Here is an 18,713-nt window from a genome sequence, read left to right on the forward strand (position 1 = left end):
AATCAAAAAAAGTTAACTGATTATTTGTTGTTTAATAAAAGAAAGATGTATCAAATATATATAAACAATTAAAAATAAAAAAATAGTATTTTACAAATTTTTAACAATGAACTAAAAAATATATTTTTGACACTTCTTTTTTCTGTTTAGCAAAATCATCAAAGCTTTAGATTATTTATTTTTTGGAAATTTTGATCAGATCGGCGGGTGGGTCATCACAACCCACCACCCATTTAGATTTTTGTAAATTTAGGGTTCTAATAGGAGAGTTTTCGATATTTTTTTTTTGGTCTTTGACATCACCTGTTTTTGATGACATCAAAATGCAGTAATTAATAAGCGAGAAAAAAAAAAAAAAAAAAAAACCATGGTTTTTACAACTATGTGATCTTTTTGTTTTTTGTCTTTCACAAAAAAAACAAAAAAGAAAAGAATCTAGATTCCACACATTTTGTGATCTATCTACAAAAAAAAAACAATATATAATATCTATATATCTATCTATTTTATTACTAGTTTTGTCGGATGTACATTCCAAATAGCTTCCACCAATAATTTTACGTTTGTCTAATCAAAGAATTTGAAAGAATCTTGCCACCACCACTACTTTCTCGCTTGCATTTGCAAATTCGCACAACACATGACCAACATATCGTTTCAAAATGGAGAAAGAGACTTTCCACCACTACCACCAACATCGCAAAATTTGAATATCAAATTAATTTTGAATGAGATACTCTCTTCATCGAGTTCACCCACCTTAATTAATGTCACAGCAGGTAGTAGCAATAACAGTAACTTCAATCAACATCATCATCATCATCTTAAAAATAGTACAAATACGACTAATATTAACATAACAATAAACAACAATCATGATATTATTCAAAGATTAATAAATGAAATACCAAACTTGGATGATGAAGTAATATTAGATAGTGTTCACCTAACACTCAAAGTATTAAAGGTAATAAATAAATATTATTCTCAAAATATTTTAATTTATTATTATTAATCATAATATGGTTTTTAATAATCTTTATACTAGTATTATCAATCGTATGGCAATGAAGATCTTAAACAAGCGATATGTTCATTGTCAACATCGTCCTCTTCGACTATGAGACTTAGTTGCTGTGATGACATCGATAGGAGTAGAGTGTCATGCAGTGATCTGAAGAGTGTATTGCGCGTCTTTTTGAAGTACGTTATGAAAGTGGTCGGCAAATCGAGTACGATCGTATTGGAATTCTACGATTGCTATCAACAGTTGATGAGTCGTGACGATGCACCCAAGTATCTGAATACACTGATCACTCTTGCAGATAATCATAGTGATAGTCTAGTGATACTGAGGTATTTCCATCATTGGTGTCGGTCAGAGGGAATCGTCGATCATAGAACGATAGCACAACACTACCTTAATCTTTGCCAACACTTTAACAATCATGTACAGTCTCAATGTATCGATTGGATCAACAACGATACCACCATATCCAACAAAATAAGAGCGAGTCTAATCATTCAAATATTAGACAGTAACATAATATCAAACAAACCATTACAAATTTCACAATATCATATATATCATCAATGTATATTTGAGTAAGTATAGGTACATTAATATTCATTTCAATAATCTAATATTGTTATTGTTATTGTTATAGTTTAATTATAGATGATATAGATATTATAAAGAATTGTATATCAGAGAGGAATTTAGAGATTTATCAATATTTTAGTGATAGATTCGAAAGGAGTGAACGAAATCAACGGTTGGTACAATCAAAGATATCGATTAATAGTAATCATCTCGATATCTATTATATGATATTCTATCGTTTTCTTTCACCTGTCGATACGGTTAAGCATTCTTTTTCACTACTTGGTGCAGTTTCAAAGTATTATTTATATTTGGAGATGGAAGACCGCTTGCTACTCTCTAGTGATATGATAGAGTTAATCATTCACCATCTAAATCTACCACCGCTGACCATCGATAGTCTGATGTTACTATGTGTATTCCATCGTCGTTCAATCGCATTGCCAACACGACTGTACAATCATATCCTAATGCTGATAACAGAGACCACTCACACCAGAATAGCCGTAGTGAAACCACTGGAGATGATCAACAGATTCGAAGGAATCGAGCAGTTGATTGCCGATGCCGTTCTCAGTCTGTATCACGCCAACCGCAATGAGCTAAAGATACTGGAACTCCTCTTCCACCTACTCTATGCAGTGTATAATTTCATTCCGACTGGATATACTGCGTCGATCATCAACGATCATCGAGCAGAGTTCAGACAGCTGATGCTGGATAGCCAGGTATTCCTTACCAAACACAAAAAGTTTAATTACTGGATTGACAATGCCATGCATTTCTCGGAGCACAACATCCAGCAGTTTATCAATCATTTCGGTAGTGTCAGTACGTTGATATTCAAAGTTCGATACTCGGCATTACTAGTGGATTTCATCGATAATACACCATCTCCAAATGACTCTATCAAGCATTACATCAAACTTTTGTGTACAGATCTACAGAAGTTGAGCGAAGAGAAATATCAAGAGATACTACAGTGGAAGAATATCGATAATCTCAAATACTTTTTGATAGAATTCTTCCACTCTTGCTATCCTTTGATATTGGTCGAAGTGGTAGCAAGAGATTCCGTCACCTATCGATACATCTTAATGATGTTGGATAAAGTAAATAACAATAATAATAATATAAGCAACAGTAATAATAGTGGTAGATATTTTATATCATCTCTAATCGAACAAATTAAATCATATCAAACAACTACAATCATTTTTAAATATAAAATAACATTCAAAGAGTTTCTGAAATACTTTAATAACAATAACAATAACAATAATAATAATAATAATAATAATATTAATAATAATAACAATAGCAATAATAATAACAAACAACAATCAAATAATACAAATTTACCAAATCTAAGTAGATTAATAATTGGTGAAATTGTTAAATTACTTTTAATTGGTAATGATCAAATGTCAATGAAATCAATTGTAGAATTATCAACAACATCAACACAATTTCACAAGATATGCTCAACTGTTTTATCGAATTATCCGTTGAAAACGATTAGACTTTACAGTAAATTGAATTACATTGGTTCAAAGTATTGCCTATTTCAGACACCTCCGTTACATCTATTCGATAAGGATATTCTTAACCTACCGAATGACGGTACTCTCGAGAGATGTTTAAACAATCTACAGACGATCACTCATTCCATGCAAATGAAACATACTCATCTACATACAATACCACTACCCAGCAGTAGAAAAGTTCAATCTTTGGTTTTGGCGTTACACGACAGTTTCAATTCGAAAGTACATTGTAGAGTTTGGAATCAACTAGTCAAAGATAGTACCACTCAGGAAAAGAAACATTTCCTTCAGCACTATCTAGATAATTATATGACAACAGGTGGTGATGACGACCACCAACTAAAATCTATCAGAGTATTTATAGATTTTAATCCAAAGAATAGGTATAGAGAATGTCCAGTGATGAAAGGCTGTCTTTCGATTCTTAGAGATCTCAGAGTGACACGACCAACAATGGAAATTAGTGTTACTGCCAACATCATCAGTCCAAACATTCTAACTGGGTGCGTAGGTCTCGATGACCTCTCAGTATTAAGTGAAATTACTGTATATACGAGTTCTCTTCCGTCCAACGATGAAATCAATGCAATGTCCAATCTAAACTCACTGAAAGTAATACACAACACCGAGGATGCTTTTGACCATACGCTATTGGATTCATTAATAACCAAAGTCACTCTTAAACATGTCAGCTTCCAAACTCACTATCGATCACTCATTCCTAAAGTATTGATGTATACACTTTATAAAGAGTGGTTAACTTTTAACATTGAAGAATTCCAATAATAAATAAAATAAAATAAAATTGTTGGTAAATTCATTTTAAATAAGCTTATAATACTGACTTGCCAAAACATTTTTAAATTGTTATAATAATTGTAAATAAAAAACATATGATTTCATTTTAAAAAACTCATTTATACTTGATATTTTAAAAGTTATAATGTTTAATCATTTTAAACTTTATCCTTTCTTCGAGTTGTGTTTTTTTAATGTTTATAATAGTTTTCTTAAAAGAACTTTTATATAAAGAAATAAATACCATCAGATTCTTAAATTTTTACATTTCATTACTAGAACAAACAAACTAATAATAAGCACATTTTTACGAATCCATTGATTTATTGAATAAAAAAGATATATTTCTCATTTCGAGATGAATTTAATCAAAGGATATAAATTTAAAAACCGTTTTCAAGGAGGTAATCAACAAGTTTTTCTACATGGAGAGCAGGATTACCTCCTTGTTGTTTGTAAATTCCAATGACAATACATTGACCAGTTTTGGCACAAGCAAAACAGTCTCCACCTTGTCTACCATAGATACTTCTGCCATCGGCCTTAGTACCCGAGTATGTCACACCATCAACGGTTATACCAGAATTAAAAACATTTTGTGGTGATCTGAATAGGTTAGCAAGCTTTTGGCCTTCACCAGGTCTTAAAAAGTTTATTGGACTACATGCCCATACACCACCATCTAAACCAATGATAGCTCCCATTTCAATTTGATTCGAACCAATCAATTGTTCATCAACATAATTCTAATTTTAAAGTTTAAAAGGGAAAGATAATAATTAGAAAACCATTTTTCATTATAGGGACCTTTATAACTTACTTGCCAAGACATATTTATTTTTTAAAATTAATTATTTTGAAAAAAGCACAGTTTACTAATTTTTTCCTGTTCTTTTTAAAAAGAATTTGACACTTTGATTCTCTTTAAATTAATTAATTAAATAAATTATTTAAATTATAGTTTAAAATGGTTTGTAAACTGTTTTTTACTTTTTTTTCTTTTTTTAGTCTGTTCAATACAAAAATGGCTCCAAAACCACTTCAAAAATGCTAAATTTGGACTAATAAACCTTATTTGATTAATTTTCTCAATGATAGTGGGGTAATACTAAAATTATAATTCGAAATAAGGAACATTATATTTACAATCATTTTATATAAATTATTTGTTTGTCAAAAATAAATTTATATTTTCTCACACACAAACATAATTTTGTTTATTAGCAGAATTTAAAAGAAAATCAGAGGAGAAATGTAAAAAACTTTCTACAAATTTCTATTGATTTATTTTGATTTTAAACTAGAAGAAAGAAATTTATATTTCTCATTTCGAGAAGAATTTTAATAACCGTTATCAATGAGGTAGTCAGCAAGTTTTTCTACACAGAGAGCCGCATTGCCTGGTTGTTGTTTTTCGTTGTAATATCCAATGATAATACATTGATTGGTTTTGGCACAAGCAACACCGGTTGCACCCTTTTTACCATAGAGACTTCTTTCGTCTGCCTTGATACCCATGTATTTCACACCACCAATGACAATACCTTTACTAAACGCATTAGATGGGCTTTTATAGAGTTCAACAATATTGGCACCCTCACCAGACTTTATAAAGTCGGATGGTTTTACTCCCCATACACTACCGTCGGCAACACTAAGGATCGCTGCATTTTCGAGGAGACCAGTTCCTATCAATTGTTCATCAACATAACCCTATAATATAGAAAATTTAAATGGTTTAGAAAGAGTAATACAAATAGAATAATATTATCAAAGATTAAATAAAATATCTTACTTGCCAAGACATAATTATATATTGTTATATATTTGTTATAAAATTGTATTAATAATAATGAAGAACTCCTTTTTAATTTCTTATTAATAATCAATCATTTGGTTTAATTTAATCATTTTTAACTATTGGTTAAAAGTTTTGTAAAATGACAAATTATTTTTGTGTTTAAACAAAAATGCTCCCAAATCTCACACAAAACCAGACTTAATTTAGAATATTTATTAACAAAGTCATTTTAAACTACTTTCTTTTGGTTGTTGCATCGCTGTAAAAAAATAAATTCATTGATATTAAATTCGACTTTAGCACACAATAAGTATTAACTACCAATCTCTTTTCAGTTCTGTCTGACTCATTCTTTGTGATTGGCACTCATGTGGAAAATCAACTAGCTAGTTCATCTTGCCAATCTTTGAAATTAATTAAATTAAACAACACAAAGAAAATAGCACAACTATTATTATTATTATTATTTGATTCTTTTTTATTTATATGATAAATACTTTTTGTTAATTTTTACATAAAAAAAAAATGTTGCAAAAATAGGTTGGTGTGAACATTTTGTGTTGGAAAAAGTTGTGTTAATCATTTGTGTGCGACATCGAATCATATTATTGTTCCGAAAATGTCGAGTGAAGGTGAAGATGATGTTGGAGTTTTTGATTTATTTCCACCAAGTGAAGATATAGAGATTTATAAATATAATTTTGGTGATTTAGAATTGAGTATTCGAGGTCAAGAGTAGGTAAGATTTGTCTAAGAACATATGTTGTTTAGTACTAAAGAATTAGATACTAACCTAAGGTGTATTGATCAATCACACATACACACACTCTAAAGACTACAGAATCAGAATATACAACCATCAACAGGTCTTTTGCCTTGGCCAGCAGCATCCATTATGTCATCTTTCATCGCGAAGCATAATGAACTCTTTGTCGATAAGAACGTGTTGGAGTTGGGTACTGGTGTCGGTATATGTGGTTTGATTGCGTCGCGATACGCTCGATCAGTATTGCTCAGTGATGGTGATACAGCAACTTTTGACCAACTCAACAAGAATATCGAGCTGAATTCACATTTATACAATGTAAATGGTCCATCGTCGTCATCGTTGTCACAATCAAAGAAACCTAAAGCTATCAAACTGCGTTGGGGTAAAGATGAAACACTGGAGCAATTGAAATCGGATTTATGTTTTCAACCATACGATATCATCATTGGATCTGATCTTATCTATCAAGATTCAAGCATTGAACCACTTTTCTATACGGTCAACCAACTTCTTGCAGAAACGTCGGATGCTACCTTTTATTTATCGTTTTTAGATAGAAAGAATCATTTACCAACAGTCGAAAGAGTATCTAAACAATTTGGATTCAATGTAAGTTGCAATTAACATTTATTAAAGTTATTACTAAACTATTATTAACATATTATATTATTTATCCATCCCAGCTTATATCAATACCGGTAGATAGTTTTTATAAAGAAAATACATCAATTTCAGGAAAGATGTTTATATTTAAAAAATAAAGTTAAGTTATTTGTTCAAACAAATACTCTCAAATAATAATAAAGTTATTCTTTTAAAAATCGTATTTTAATTTTAATTTCAGGTATTTATTTTATATATATATTTTTTAAATTATGTTATTTCTACATGTCGAAGAGAAGTTTACTTTTTTGTGATTGAAGATCTATACTGTTGTTTTGATTATTGTTGCTTTGATCATCATCACTGTCGTCCATAACTGATGTCGATTGAGGGGCAAAGCTAAAAACATGTTGTTTACCACCTCCACTATTAATTGAGTGATTATTATTATTACTATTACTTTCTTCGTCAGAGTCGTAAAGTCCTGGGAATCTTGATCCCTGACCGTCGTCTTCAATTTCAAACTTGGGGAGCATCTTGTATCTGGCGACTCCCGATCTATAACGATGACGGATGTACCATGCAGCCAAACCAATGACAAGAGCGGCGGCAACTAAACCGGCGATAACCTCGAGTGCAACGATTGCTGATGATCCATTCTTCTTACAGTCACCTCCGCTGTAGCCTGGCGCACAGTTCTGGCAGTTCTCACCTTCGTAGTTCGATGGACAGACACAGATACCTTGGGTATGATCGCACGATCCCTTACCACAACCACCTTCGCAGTTAAAGTTTGGTGTGCAGTATGGGAAGTTCTTGTAACCGACGTTACAGGTCTGACAACGGTTACCAGAGTATGCCTTGTTGCAGTGACAGATGGCATTACCAGTGTCGTCAGCAGAGCATGCTCCGATTGGAGTACAGTTGGTACCGGCAGTTCCTGGCAAGCAACCGCAAATGTCGTACGATGTGCATGGATTCTTGATACAGATGACTTGTCCAGCCTTATTCTTCTCCATGTAACCTTGGTCACAAATGTTACAGGTAGTTCCGACGTAACCGAGCTTGCATTGACAGGATGGATCGACGAATGCACCGTTTCCAGAGCAGGTTGTGTCGATGGTTGAATATTGGTGGAGTGGTGGGAGGACGGTGTTGGCACCAGAGTCATCAAAGAGATAACCTGGCATCAGTCCGAGGAGGTAGTTCTTTGAGGAACCAAAAGCAGAACTAAAGGTGAGAGTCCATGTGAGGGCGTCGTCCGTTGTGCAGACAACATTGGTTGGGTAGAAAGTTGGTGTAATTTGGTTGTCACTCAAATAGAATGCCTTCTTGAGCAAGGAGGTACCGTTGTTGCAACCAATCAATGCCTTGTTCGAGTTGTACAATGGTTCAGAGAATGTGATCGACAATGGCAATGCTTTGTTTGGTGACAAATTGACGGCACTTGCTGGCACGACCGATCCAATGTAGACGGTCTTGACGTCGAGGATAGTCAACGAGTAGAGGAATGGGAAACAGAGATCACCATAGATGGAAGCATTGACAATTTGTTGTGCCAATGGTGGATGGTTGATAACCAACACGTAGTCTCCTGGTCTCAAACGTGGATTGATAAGAGTCTGGGTGAGTGTGGTGAGACCGGTGGTGTATTGCGATGACCAATCACCAACTCCGATTTGACTGAGCGATGTGACATTGTTCTTATCGGTAACCTTTTGGTAGATAAAGAGGAGGAAGTTGCTGGCATCAGAGTAGTAACTGAACATGGCTTCGACGTGCGAGTAACGAGTGATTGAGAAACTGACATTGTAACGGAATCCAGAGGCATATGTATTTCTTGCGAGATAGTCACCAGAGAAGAAGGAATTGACATACTCGGTGGCCGATCCGTATTTGTCTGGCACGATGACAGACGATGGCATTGGGTTGGCAGTTTGTGGACAAGCGAGATCACCATAGATACGAGCCATTGGTTTAATAACGACTTGCATCTCGTACGATGGACACATGTCACGGACACGACCATTGTATTGCATGTTCAAAGTGTATGGTATTCCTCCATCGGTACGATCGATTGGACCGGCCATGAACAAAGCGGAACGTTGATTGTTGTTACGACTACCAGTGTTGTAGACAATCGATTGCATGTTTTGGTTGTTGTCATAGACATCGTAGTCAATGGTGACAACGGTATTCTCCTTGGTGTAGACGTTGATGAGTGATTGCTCCTTGAGTAACATGGCAATGTTGAGGGTGGAACGAGTCTGTGGAATGAGGAAAGTGTTACCAAACATGTTGAGAGTTCCAGAACCATCGATTGGACCACCGAATGGCTTGCTACCACCGTCTAAGCTACTCAAATCCCATGGAGTCAAGTCAAAGAGTGAACAATCGGTGTGGGTGCTGCTGGAGGCATCGTTGATAATCAAAGTGAGATGGTATGGAGTGCAATGAGCCTTGAAAGCACCGGATGGGAACGAAGAAACAGTCGAGATGAGCAAGGTGTAGTCACCTGGTTGAATCATTGCATTGATCTCAACGACGTTACGGTTGCTCTTACCATAAATGACTTGGCTTGGATTGTCGTTTCTCTGGAATTCCATATTGAGATCGGCCAACAAGAATTGGAATCCGATTTGAGCGTAGAATAAGCTTGGTACTTGAATGGAGAATGGAATGCTAATGATGTTTCCGTCCTTGGCCATGTCTTCAGCAGAGATAGTTTGAATGTCGTTGAACATGTAAGAGTTGGTGTTGGATAGGACTGGTGCTGGTGAGAGTGTGTTACAATCGACAGAGTAGGGGATGGAATCAATCTCTTTGGCGACTTGATCGAATGGTTGAATGACGAGTTCAAGATCGACGGCAGTGGCATTGTTGAATTTTGTAAGGGCTGGTTGTCCAATGGCAAGAATGTACTGAGTTCCAGCTCCGGATGGAGTGAGAACGGCTGTCATAGCACCGTAACTTGATTGTTGAGTGGTAAGGGTGATGGCTGGTACCATAACAGTGTTATAGGTATCGGATTCATCCACTGGAAGAATAGATGCTTGTACTCTTACCAATGACTTGGTAGTAAGAGTAAAGGTAAGTTGATTATGACTTGGAACACCGTCGTACATTTGATATTCTCCTTGGAGATGAATACGGTTGTTGTATTTGAGAAGTGCATAGGTATCGAGAGTTGGTGGTAAGATATGGAGGAATCCATCGGCTTGATCGATAGAACCGGCTTGTTCAATCAAGATCTCAAAGTTAAAGAAGGAACAACCCATGATTGATTTCAACGATTGGTAGGATTCATAGATGTAGAGAGTGTATTGTCCTGGAGCTAAACCGACGATATCCAACATGTTACGATTGGGTCTGACGACACCATAGGTAGTCTTTTGTCCGGCAACCTTTGGAACCAATTTCAATGAGAGATCACCAGTCAAGAAATCGTATCCGACTTGAGCGTGGAAGTTAGAGGTCTTGGTGACAGTAAATGTCATGGCGTGAGATGCAAGACCAGAGGTTTCTTGTTGGTAGAACAAGTTGTTGTTGGAATCGATAGAGTTGTAGTAGAAGGACGCTGGGAGAGTAGATGGAAGATCAGGTGGCCAGAAATCTTGACCAGCTCCTGGACAAACATCATCCAATGGAGTGGCTGGAGCAATTGCAATTTCCATGTTAAAGTTATTGCAAGTTGGGACATTCTTACCCCAACGCCAGTATTGAATGACAAACAAGTATGGATAGTTCTTTTGGAGGCTGGTAATGAACGATTCCTCAGAGTTGATACCGTTGCTACCGGAAACAACAACTTGGTTGGTAGATGGATCGACAATCTTGATATCGACATCAACGAGATTTGGTGAGGTGTAGACTCTCATGATAGAGGGAACTGGTACTTGGAATGGAATCTCTGATTTCGAGAACATGTTACCGGTGTATGGAACGACAAAGTTGCTTGATTCATAGTGCATTCTACCTTCCACACCGAGGAAACGGATCGAATTCAAAGAGAGTGGGACGTGTTCACCTGGACAGAGTTGAGCCATTGCCAATGGGAGAACATTGAGCTCATATTCGAATGGAACACAATCGAGACCGGTCACAGTACGTGGAGTTGAGATACGCTCGATCTTGATGATGTAGGTACCTGGGTCGAGGTTGACATTGATCGAGTTGTAGTTGTAGTCGTGGAAACCGCTGACAAACAACTTGGATACACCCTTGGTGGTTCTGTAGAGATTGACACGGAGGTCACCACGAAGGAAGTCACTGGCGACAGCTGTGTAGAGATTGAGTATTTGTGTGGTGGTCAAAGAGTACATAGCAATCACTTGTTTGGTTCCGAAAGAGTAGTAGGTACCCTTGGTCGTTGTAGCATTCTCAAAGATGTATGGAATACGAATGTTGATTTGTGGGAGAACGTCTTGGTTGTTCGATGGACAGTTTGGTGGGTATGTTGGAATCAAGTTGGTAGCTGGCTCGATGGCAATCTCAAGATTCATGAGTGGACAGAATTTGGTGGAAGTGGCAACGTAGTCAGTGTCAATCTCCAACTGGTAGTTACCGGCAACAACCTTTTCAAAGATGGTGCTGGCACTTTGGATATTGATCTTTTGGTCGAGGTTGTAGAGAGTGATATTGATGGTTGCCTTGTCTTGCTCAGCAACGATACGGATTACACTGTCGTATCTGAGGGTGAAGTTCATGGTGTTGTGTTGAGTGTTCATGAGATAGGTGTCTTGGATGTGGAGGTAGTCATTGTTGATAAATTCTGATGAGTCGAGACTGGCTGGGAGAATATCACCGTCGCAGTTGAAGAACGACTCGTCGTCGTAGACAAAGTTGATATCAATGAACAAGTCAAAGAGTGCACACTGCATGTTGTACATTTGATCTGGAGCATAGACAAACAATGTGTAGTTTCCTGGTTGAAGAGTGGCGTGAAGAAGATTACGATTGACTTCATTGTCACCGAATACACAACCTGTGATACCGGTTTGGTCACCTCCCTTGCATTTTGGATCACCGAATCCTGTTTGCAAAACGAGTGAGAGATCACCTTGGAGGAATTGGTATCCCATGATAGCATCAAAGATGGCAACTTGACCGGGCTTTGCGGACTTGACTGTGAATGTAGTGTTCCAGAGGTAGACTGCATCCTTGCTAGTGGTGTATGGGATAGAGTAGAGAGTTCCTGGGTCAGAGTAGGTGTAGTCATCGGTGACAACCGATGGGATGGTGTTGGCGGGTGGCAAGCTTGCTTTTCCACATGGCCAGTTGGTCATATCGTTGGCGAGGTTGGCAGTGGTATCAATCGAAAGTTCAAGGTTGAAAGTTTCACAGTCCAACTTGATGTTCTTGTCCCACAAGTAATACTTGAATTGGAGAACGTATGGACCGGCTTCCAATGTCTTGAAGATTACTTCTTCGTGTCCAAAGGTGATGGAACGATCGATCAATTCCAATGGCTTACCGTCATCACCGACACTGTAGAGCCACAAGTCGATATCGGCACGATGTGGTTCAGTGTAGACACGCAATACCGATTGTTCTTTCAATAAGAAGAGAGTGCTGTGTGATCCAGTGTTGATGTCCAAGTAGTAGTTGTCTTGAATGTGTACACGGTTGTTAAAGGCGAGATACTCGGTGGAGTTGAGGTCGACTGGGAGGAGTGGTGCGATACAAAGAGTACCACGATCGTCGTCACTCATTGTACAGTTTGGATAACCGGTGTATCCATAGTCACAGGAGCTACACATTGAACCGATGTCGGTGGTAGTGTAACCGGTGGTACATTGACACTCTGGATAACCTTCGTCGGCATTACATCTTCCGTGTCCGTTACAGTCAGCGTTGTTTGGAGCGCATGGAACGTTGACGGCACAGCTATTTCCAACACCGTGGTAACCGGCCTTACACTTGGAACAGTCTTTTCCGGTCCATGGATCGTTACACTGACAGACAAAGTCACCCTTTGGAGTGGCCAAGCAGTCACCGTGGTTCGAACATTGACAGACAAACATATTGTAGAGATGTACAGCGGTGGTGTTCTCGTCTGAGAACTTCTCATTGTCGGTAGTTACAAAGTCAGAGGCGTCAACTGACAACTTCCAGGCGGACGATGCATTGACTGGGAAGAAACTGACAACAAGAGTGGTCTTGTCGTTACGCTTCAAGGCGGCACTGCTTGGTGTGATAGTGAGACCGGTGGTAGTGGTCGATGTCAACAGCACAGTACGCTTGCTGGTGATGTAATCCAACAAAGATTGAGTACCATTGTAAAAGACTTGCTCAGAGAAACGAACGTTTACAGTGATTGGAAGATTTGGATTCAAGTTCCAACCGCCTGGTGGCAAGACACCCAAGACTCTTGGTGGCATTCCGGTAGCGAACGATTGTCCGACAAGGTGGAAACTGAAGAAATGACAGGCATTGGTGATGTTGAATGAATTGATCTTCATATTCTCTGTGATATCGAGGAAGTAGTTACCGGTTGTCAAATTGTATTGAATGATGTTGAGGAAGTTGTAGGCAGTGTCGGTGGTACGTGGCAATGTGTTGGTACCGGTTGAGAGCTGAGTGGTCGAACCATCTTGGTTTCTCGAGTACAAGATCATATCCATGTCGTTGTCGAGGAAGTCGAATCCGACTTCGGCGTAGATCATGGTGGTCGATGGAACTTCGAGAGACATACGATAACGGAAGATGTCGTTCTTGACGTTACCGTTGATACGAGCGGAACTAAAGAGATAACCGTCGGAACCAATGTTAACATCCTTTCCATATTGGAACTCGATGGTGTCTGGTGGAACTTGGTCGACTTCGTTTGGCATTGGCGATGGACACAACATGTCGTCTTGCAAGTGCTTGACGGTTTCGATTGCCCATTCAAAGTGGAGAGTGTTACAGGTCTGCTTGTTGTTGATTCTCATAAAGTTGACGTCGAGGGTGTATGGTGTGGCTTGTGGTTCGATACGCCAGAGGGTCGATTCGACGTTGGAGCTAGAGTAGGACGAGTAGATGAGTGATGCTGGATCACTGGCGTTCTTGTAGACAAAGAAGTCGATATCGTTGTTTGGCGATGTCTCGGCGTAGAGACGCATGTATACCGGTTCAGTTGGAACCATGAAAGCAATACGGTTGTGTTTGTACATTGGATCCTTGGAGAGGAAGAAACGTGAACCTCTAAAGACAATCTCACCGGCTGCGTTTTGTGGACCACCGTATGGAAGACTTCCACCCTTGGTGCTGAAGAGATCCACTGGGAGGAGGTTGGTGGTATCACATGGAGTGACATCTGGAGTGGTGGTGTTCAAGTAGTAGCTGAGTTGGTAGCTGGAACAAACGAGACCGAGGATTGGATTCTTTGCTCCGGACTTGTCGTACACTGTCAATTGGTAGGTACCGGCTGCGAGAAGCTCACTAAACAATGCTTGTCCACCTTGGTAGAGTGGATAGAGAGTCTTTACGACTGGCTTACCATTGATGGTGGTTGTCGAGTTGAGTTTCATCATCATCGATGTCACCAAATCGTTGTATTGCAACGAAACATTGAGATAGGCAGCACCAGTAATGCTAAAGGTCATTGGCATTGGTTGGAGTGGGAATTGGGTAGCACGATAGAACACTTGTGAGTAGTTTTGGTTTCCAACGATTTGTGTTGGAAGTGTAGCAGTGTTGGGGCAAGCGGTAGTGATCGATGGAATAGCGAGGAGATTGTCGACCTTCTCAATGGAGATGAAAGCAGTGATGTAGGTGCAGTCCTCAACTTGTGGAAGTGGTCCATTTTGTCCGTAGTATGTAAACTTGATGATGTAGTTGCCGGCTGCCAATTGGTCGTAGATGAGCTCCTCACCGCTACCACGAGCGTAGTCGATTGGAGTCTTACCACCTTCGACTGTGAGAGTAAAGTCGACGTCTACAGTTGGGTGGAATGGTACGTAGATACGGAGAAGCGATGGCTTGGCGAGGGTGAACTTGACAATGTCGTTACCGGCCAACACGTCAACGAGAACCTTTTGTTGGAATGACAATCCACCGTCGGTAAGAGCCGACATGTATCCGATCGAGTTGAAGGTTTGTGGGAAGAGCAAACTGTCACAAACGATTGTGTCTTGGTTGACTTGAGTGTCGTCGACCATCTGAATCGCAACGTCCAATGTAAAGTCGACACAGTTGTTCAAGACAACAGCAGAGTTGGCGTTGGTTGCCATTGGCTCGTAGACAGTGAGAATGTAGTCACCCGGTGTCAAAGCTCTCGGGAGGATATCGGCACGGTTGTAACCGAGCGACGAGTAAGTGATGACGGTTTGGTCGGATTTCTTCAAGGCGATGGCCATGTCGTTCCAGACAAAGTCGTAGTTCAAGATGGCACGGAACAAGGCAGTGTTTCCATTCTTGGTGGTTGGCACGCTGAATGCAATGTCCTGTGAGAATGTCTGGTTGACTTGGGTGAATCTGAAGGTACCGTTGACACGGACTGGCTCCAATGATGCGTCGGGGATAAAGTTGGCTGGTGGCAAGATGCTGGTGCACTTGTCCTTTGGATTCTCAGTGGTTGGGGTGATGGAGAGTGCAGCTTGGTAGGTGTAGCAAGCTTGGTTGTCAGTGACGAATGGCCAGTGGTAGAAAGAGGTTTGCAAACGATATTGTTTGTCTGGCTGTACGACGTACTCGAGTGATTCCTCACCGTTGAAGTTGTTACTCCAGGCGACCTTTGTCTTTCCTTCGTAGAGGGTGATGTCAATATCGATGGAGGCATCCTCAACGAATGCACGGAAGATCGATGGGATGGTGACGGTGAATGCTGTGTTTTGTGAGGCGGTAATCAAGGTGATGGGTGGCACCAAGAACTCATCGGTCAAATGGATCGATGTTGAGGTGAGCAGATAACCTGGGGTGTTCAAATTAGTGGGGAATGGGAGATTGCCAAAGCATGGGTCGCTCTTGTAGGTGAGTGAGACCTTCAAGGAGTAGAGGATGCATGGTGGCAGGAAAGTTGGATTCTTTGAGGTGAGTCCGGTCATGATGGCGAGCGTGTAGGTACCGTTCTCGAGTTGCACAAACAGGTGGTGAGAGTTACGCGAGTGGTCACCCAAGATCAAGGTTGGCTCGACGTTGTCGTCATCTGGATCGGGTACGGAAACAATGGCGATACGCATATCACCGAGGATAAAGTTGGAATCCATCTCGACATACAAATAGCTGGTTTTTGAGACGGTGAATGTCTGGTTGGTAACGGTGGCCTGTGAGGATTGACCGTTGAACATGAATTGGTAGGTTACTGGTGACGCTGTATTGAGGTTGTACACCTTGTTGGCATCGATGGCATCTTGAATTCCAGAGAGATCCGGTGAGATATTAGTGGTGATACCGTCGCAGTAGTTAAGCTCAGTGTAGTCTGTGACTGGAGCAATGGCAAACTCCAAACTAAAAGTATCACAAAAGACATCGATATTCTTTCCAAAGAATAATACCTTGAAATTGTAAGTACCTGCTTCCAATAAACCTGTAATCTCTTCTTCTCCACCCCATTTAAATGATGACATGACAACTATTGATTTTATAAATGAAAAATGTAAATTAATATGACATTTTTCTTCATAAAAAAAAACACTTACTTCCTGTGGAATTTGAGATTTGAACATCAATATCTACTCTATGTGATGGGATATATACTCTAGCATAACTTTGTTGTTTAATTGTAAACTAATATATATATACAAAAAGAAAGTTAGTTATGTTATGTTATGTTTGATATTGGATGTTTGTTTGTTTGTTTGATAGTTACGCTAACATTGTCGGAACCAGTTACCAAGTCTAAGAAGACATCTTCATCATAATAGAGATATCCTAGATCGTCGATATAACCTGGTGCGTTGAATGAATCTGGAAGGGTTTGAGCGTTACAGTTCAAGATGGTTTCGGTTTCGTGTGCCGATTCAATGTCGATTTGCAATGAGAATGGTGTGCATGGTGGCATGATCGATGCATCCTTCTCTTGAGTTTGATCGTACAAGTAGAGAATGTAGTCACCCGGTGTGACAACAGTCTTCAAAGTCGAGTGATCCTTTGTTGTGTGAACACCAATAGTACAGTTTCCTGCTTTAATACATGCGAATGATGTCGGTGCTGGTGTCTCTGCATCTTGAATCAATAAACTAAATAAGTGAGTGAGTTTAAAAAGTTAGTTAACTTGCTTGTTTCTTCATCATCATCATCATCATTGTTATTCTCTTCATTTCTCAGTTCAGTCTTACCCTAATGAACCACCAGTTAAAAAGTGGAATCCCATTGTTATTTCGATACCCCATTTGTCGGTGGAGATGACACCCTTTGGCAAGGTGAATGGGTATTGTTGGAAGAAGGTAATATTGTTTCTTCCTGGTGCGATGGTGTCGATGACATTAAACAATGTACCAGCTTCGTCAACATCGGAATCATATCTGAATGTTCCCTTATCGAAATTGAATTGAGGATTTGGGAATGTTGATTTTGCTGGACAATTTAAATTTCCTGTTCTACTTTTAATAGTATCCTAAAAATAACGAAAACAACAACAATAACAGTTAATAACTTTGACAATCAACCATTTGTAAATCAATCAGAATACATACGGTTGGTGTAATTGCAGCTTCAATTGTTAAAGTTGGACAATCTAAATTCTTTGCTTTGATAACAGAGAAGAAGAGTAATCTGACTTTATAATCACCTGCTGGTAGATCTGCGTAGATAACTTCATCTGCACCTGGTGTTGCATCTGCTGAATGCTAGTAGTAATATGAATAATAATAATGATAATATCATTGTTAGATTTATTTGTTATTTATAAATAGATTTGTATGTATGTATGTATGTTGGTGTTATACTTACGGTAATTGGTGCTTTATTGGCACCACTGTTTGGGTATAACCAAATGTCGACGTCGACAACGTGTGGAGCGACGTAGAATCTAAAGGCAGATGGAGTATCGAGTGTGAAGTACATGTCTTTGGTGAATGATTTGAAATCATAGTAAAATGTATTTAAGAAATGCATCTCCTGGTTGAAATCCAGGTAGGTGATCGAATTAAAGTTGAGAGGCAGCGGTTGGTATGGACATGACTCGTCGGATGTCAATGTTTGTGATCTATTGGCAGATACTAATACCGCTAGAATCAAAAACAAGGTAACGAACATTCCTCTCACCATTTTGAAATCTGTTGACGATGAGGGTTTATTGTTCATAAACCTGTGTAGTTTTTTTTAAAAAATTATAATTATTATTTATTAATATTAAATTATATTACAATTTTATAATATTATTGTTTGTTTGTTGTTGTTGTTGTTGCTTATTATTATTAATATTTCAAGTCAAACATCAATAACTATCTAAATCTATCTGTTAATCTTATCTAAATCTATCTATCTATTATTATTATTCTAACTCTATATTATCTATCTATCTATCTAACAATCTTATTTTATCAAAGTCGACTTTGATGAATGAAAATATGATATTACAGGACAAACAAACAAACAAACAGGTTCAGGTCGATGTTAATGATAATTTTTTTAAAAATAAAAAAAATTTTAAAAATTAAAAAATTATTA

The 18,713-nt window shown here is 38.5% G+C and overlaps 5 protein-coding genes across 5 annotated transcripts; 2 read left to right on the plus strand and 3 right to left on the minus strand.

The window, feature by feature from the left end:
- Positions 1 to 640: 640 nt before the first annotated feature.
- Positions 641 to 3,936, plus strand: PPL_09346 (uncharacterized protein; the record flags this gene model as incomplete). Its single annotated transcript, XM_020580143.1, has 3 exons — positions 641 to 967; positions 1,049 to 1,296; positions 1,668 to 3,936. 3 exons carry the CDS (start codon positions 641 to 643, stop codon positions 3,934 to 3,936), a joined length of 2,844 nt encoding a protein of 947 aa, XP_020429976.1.
- A 395-nt stretch (positions 3,937 to 4,331) lies between these two features.
- On the minus strand, positions 4,332 to 4,780 carry PPL_09347 (profilin; the record flags this gene model as incomplete). Its single annotated transcript, XM_020580144.1, has 2 exons — positions 4,332 to 4,694; positions 4,769 to 4,780. 2 exons carry the CDS (start codon positions 4,778 to 4,780, stop codon positions 4,332 to 4,334), a joined length of 375 nt encoding a protein of 124 aa, XP_020429977.1.
- A 509-nt stretch (positions 4,781 to 5,289) lies between these two features.
- PPL_09348 (profilin) lies at positions 5,290 to 5,755 on the minus strand (the record flags this gene model as incomplete). Its single annotated transcript, XM_020580145.1, has 2 exons — positions 5,290 to 5,661; positions 5,744 to 5,755. 2 exons carry the CDS (start codon positions 5,753 to 5,755, stop codon positions 5,290 to 5,292), a joined length of 384 nt encoding a protein of 127 aa, XP_020429978.1.
- A 613-nt stretch (positions 5,756 to 6,368) lies between these two features.
- PPL_09349 (uncharacterized protein) lies at positions 6,369 to 7,350 on the plus strand (the record flags this gene model as incomplete). Its single annotated transcript, XM_020580146.1, has 3 exons — positions 6,369 to 6,484; positions 6,584 to 7,127; positions 7,282 to 7,350. The coding sequence occupies 3 exons, from the start codon at positions 6,369 to 6,371 to the stop codon at positions 7,348 to 7,350; spliced, it is 729 nt and encodes a 242-aa protein (XP_020429979.1).
- A 52-nt stretch (positions 7,351 to 7,402) lies between these two features.
- Positions 7,403 to 18,107, minus strand: PPL_09350 (uncharacterized protein; the record flags this gene model as incomplete). The annotated part of the gene is made up of 6 exons (XM_020580147.1): positions 7,403 to 16,719; positions 16,742 to 16,829; positions 16,912 to 17,281; positions 17,381 to 17,658; positions 17,738 to 17,890; positions 17,994 to 18,107. 6 exons carry the CDS (start codon positions 18,105 to 18,107, stop codon positions 7,403 to 7,405), a joined length of 10,320 nt encoding a protein of 3,439 aa, XP_020429980.1.
- Between the last annotated feature and the right edge of the window lie 606 nt (positions 18,108 to 18,713).

The sequence above is a fragment of the Heterostelium album genome (genome assembly GCF_000004825.1).
Source record: "Heterostelium album PN500 unplaced genomic scaffold PPL_scaffold9, whole genome shotgun sequence".
NCBI lineage: Eukaryota > Evosea > Eumycetozoa > Acytosteliales > Acytosteliaceae > Heterostelium > Heterostelium album.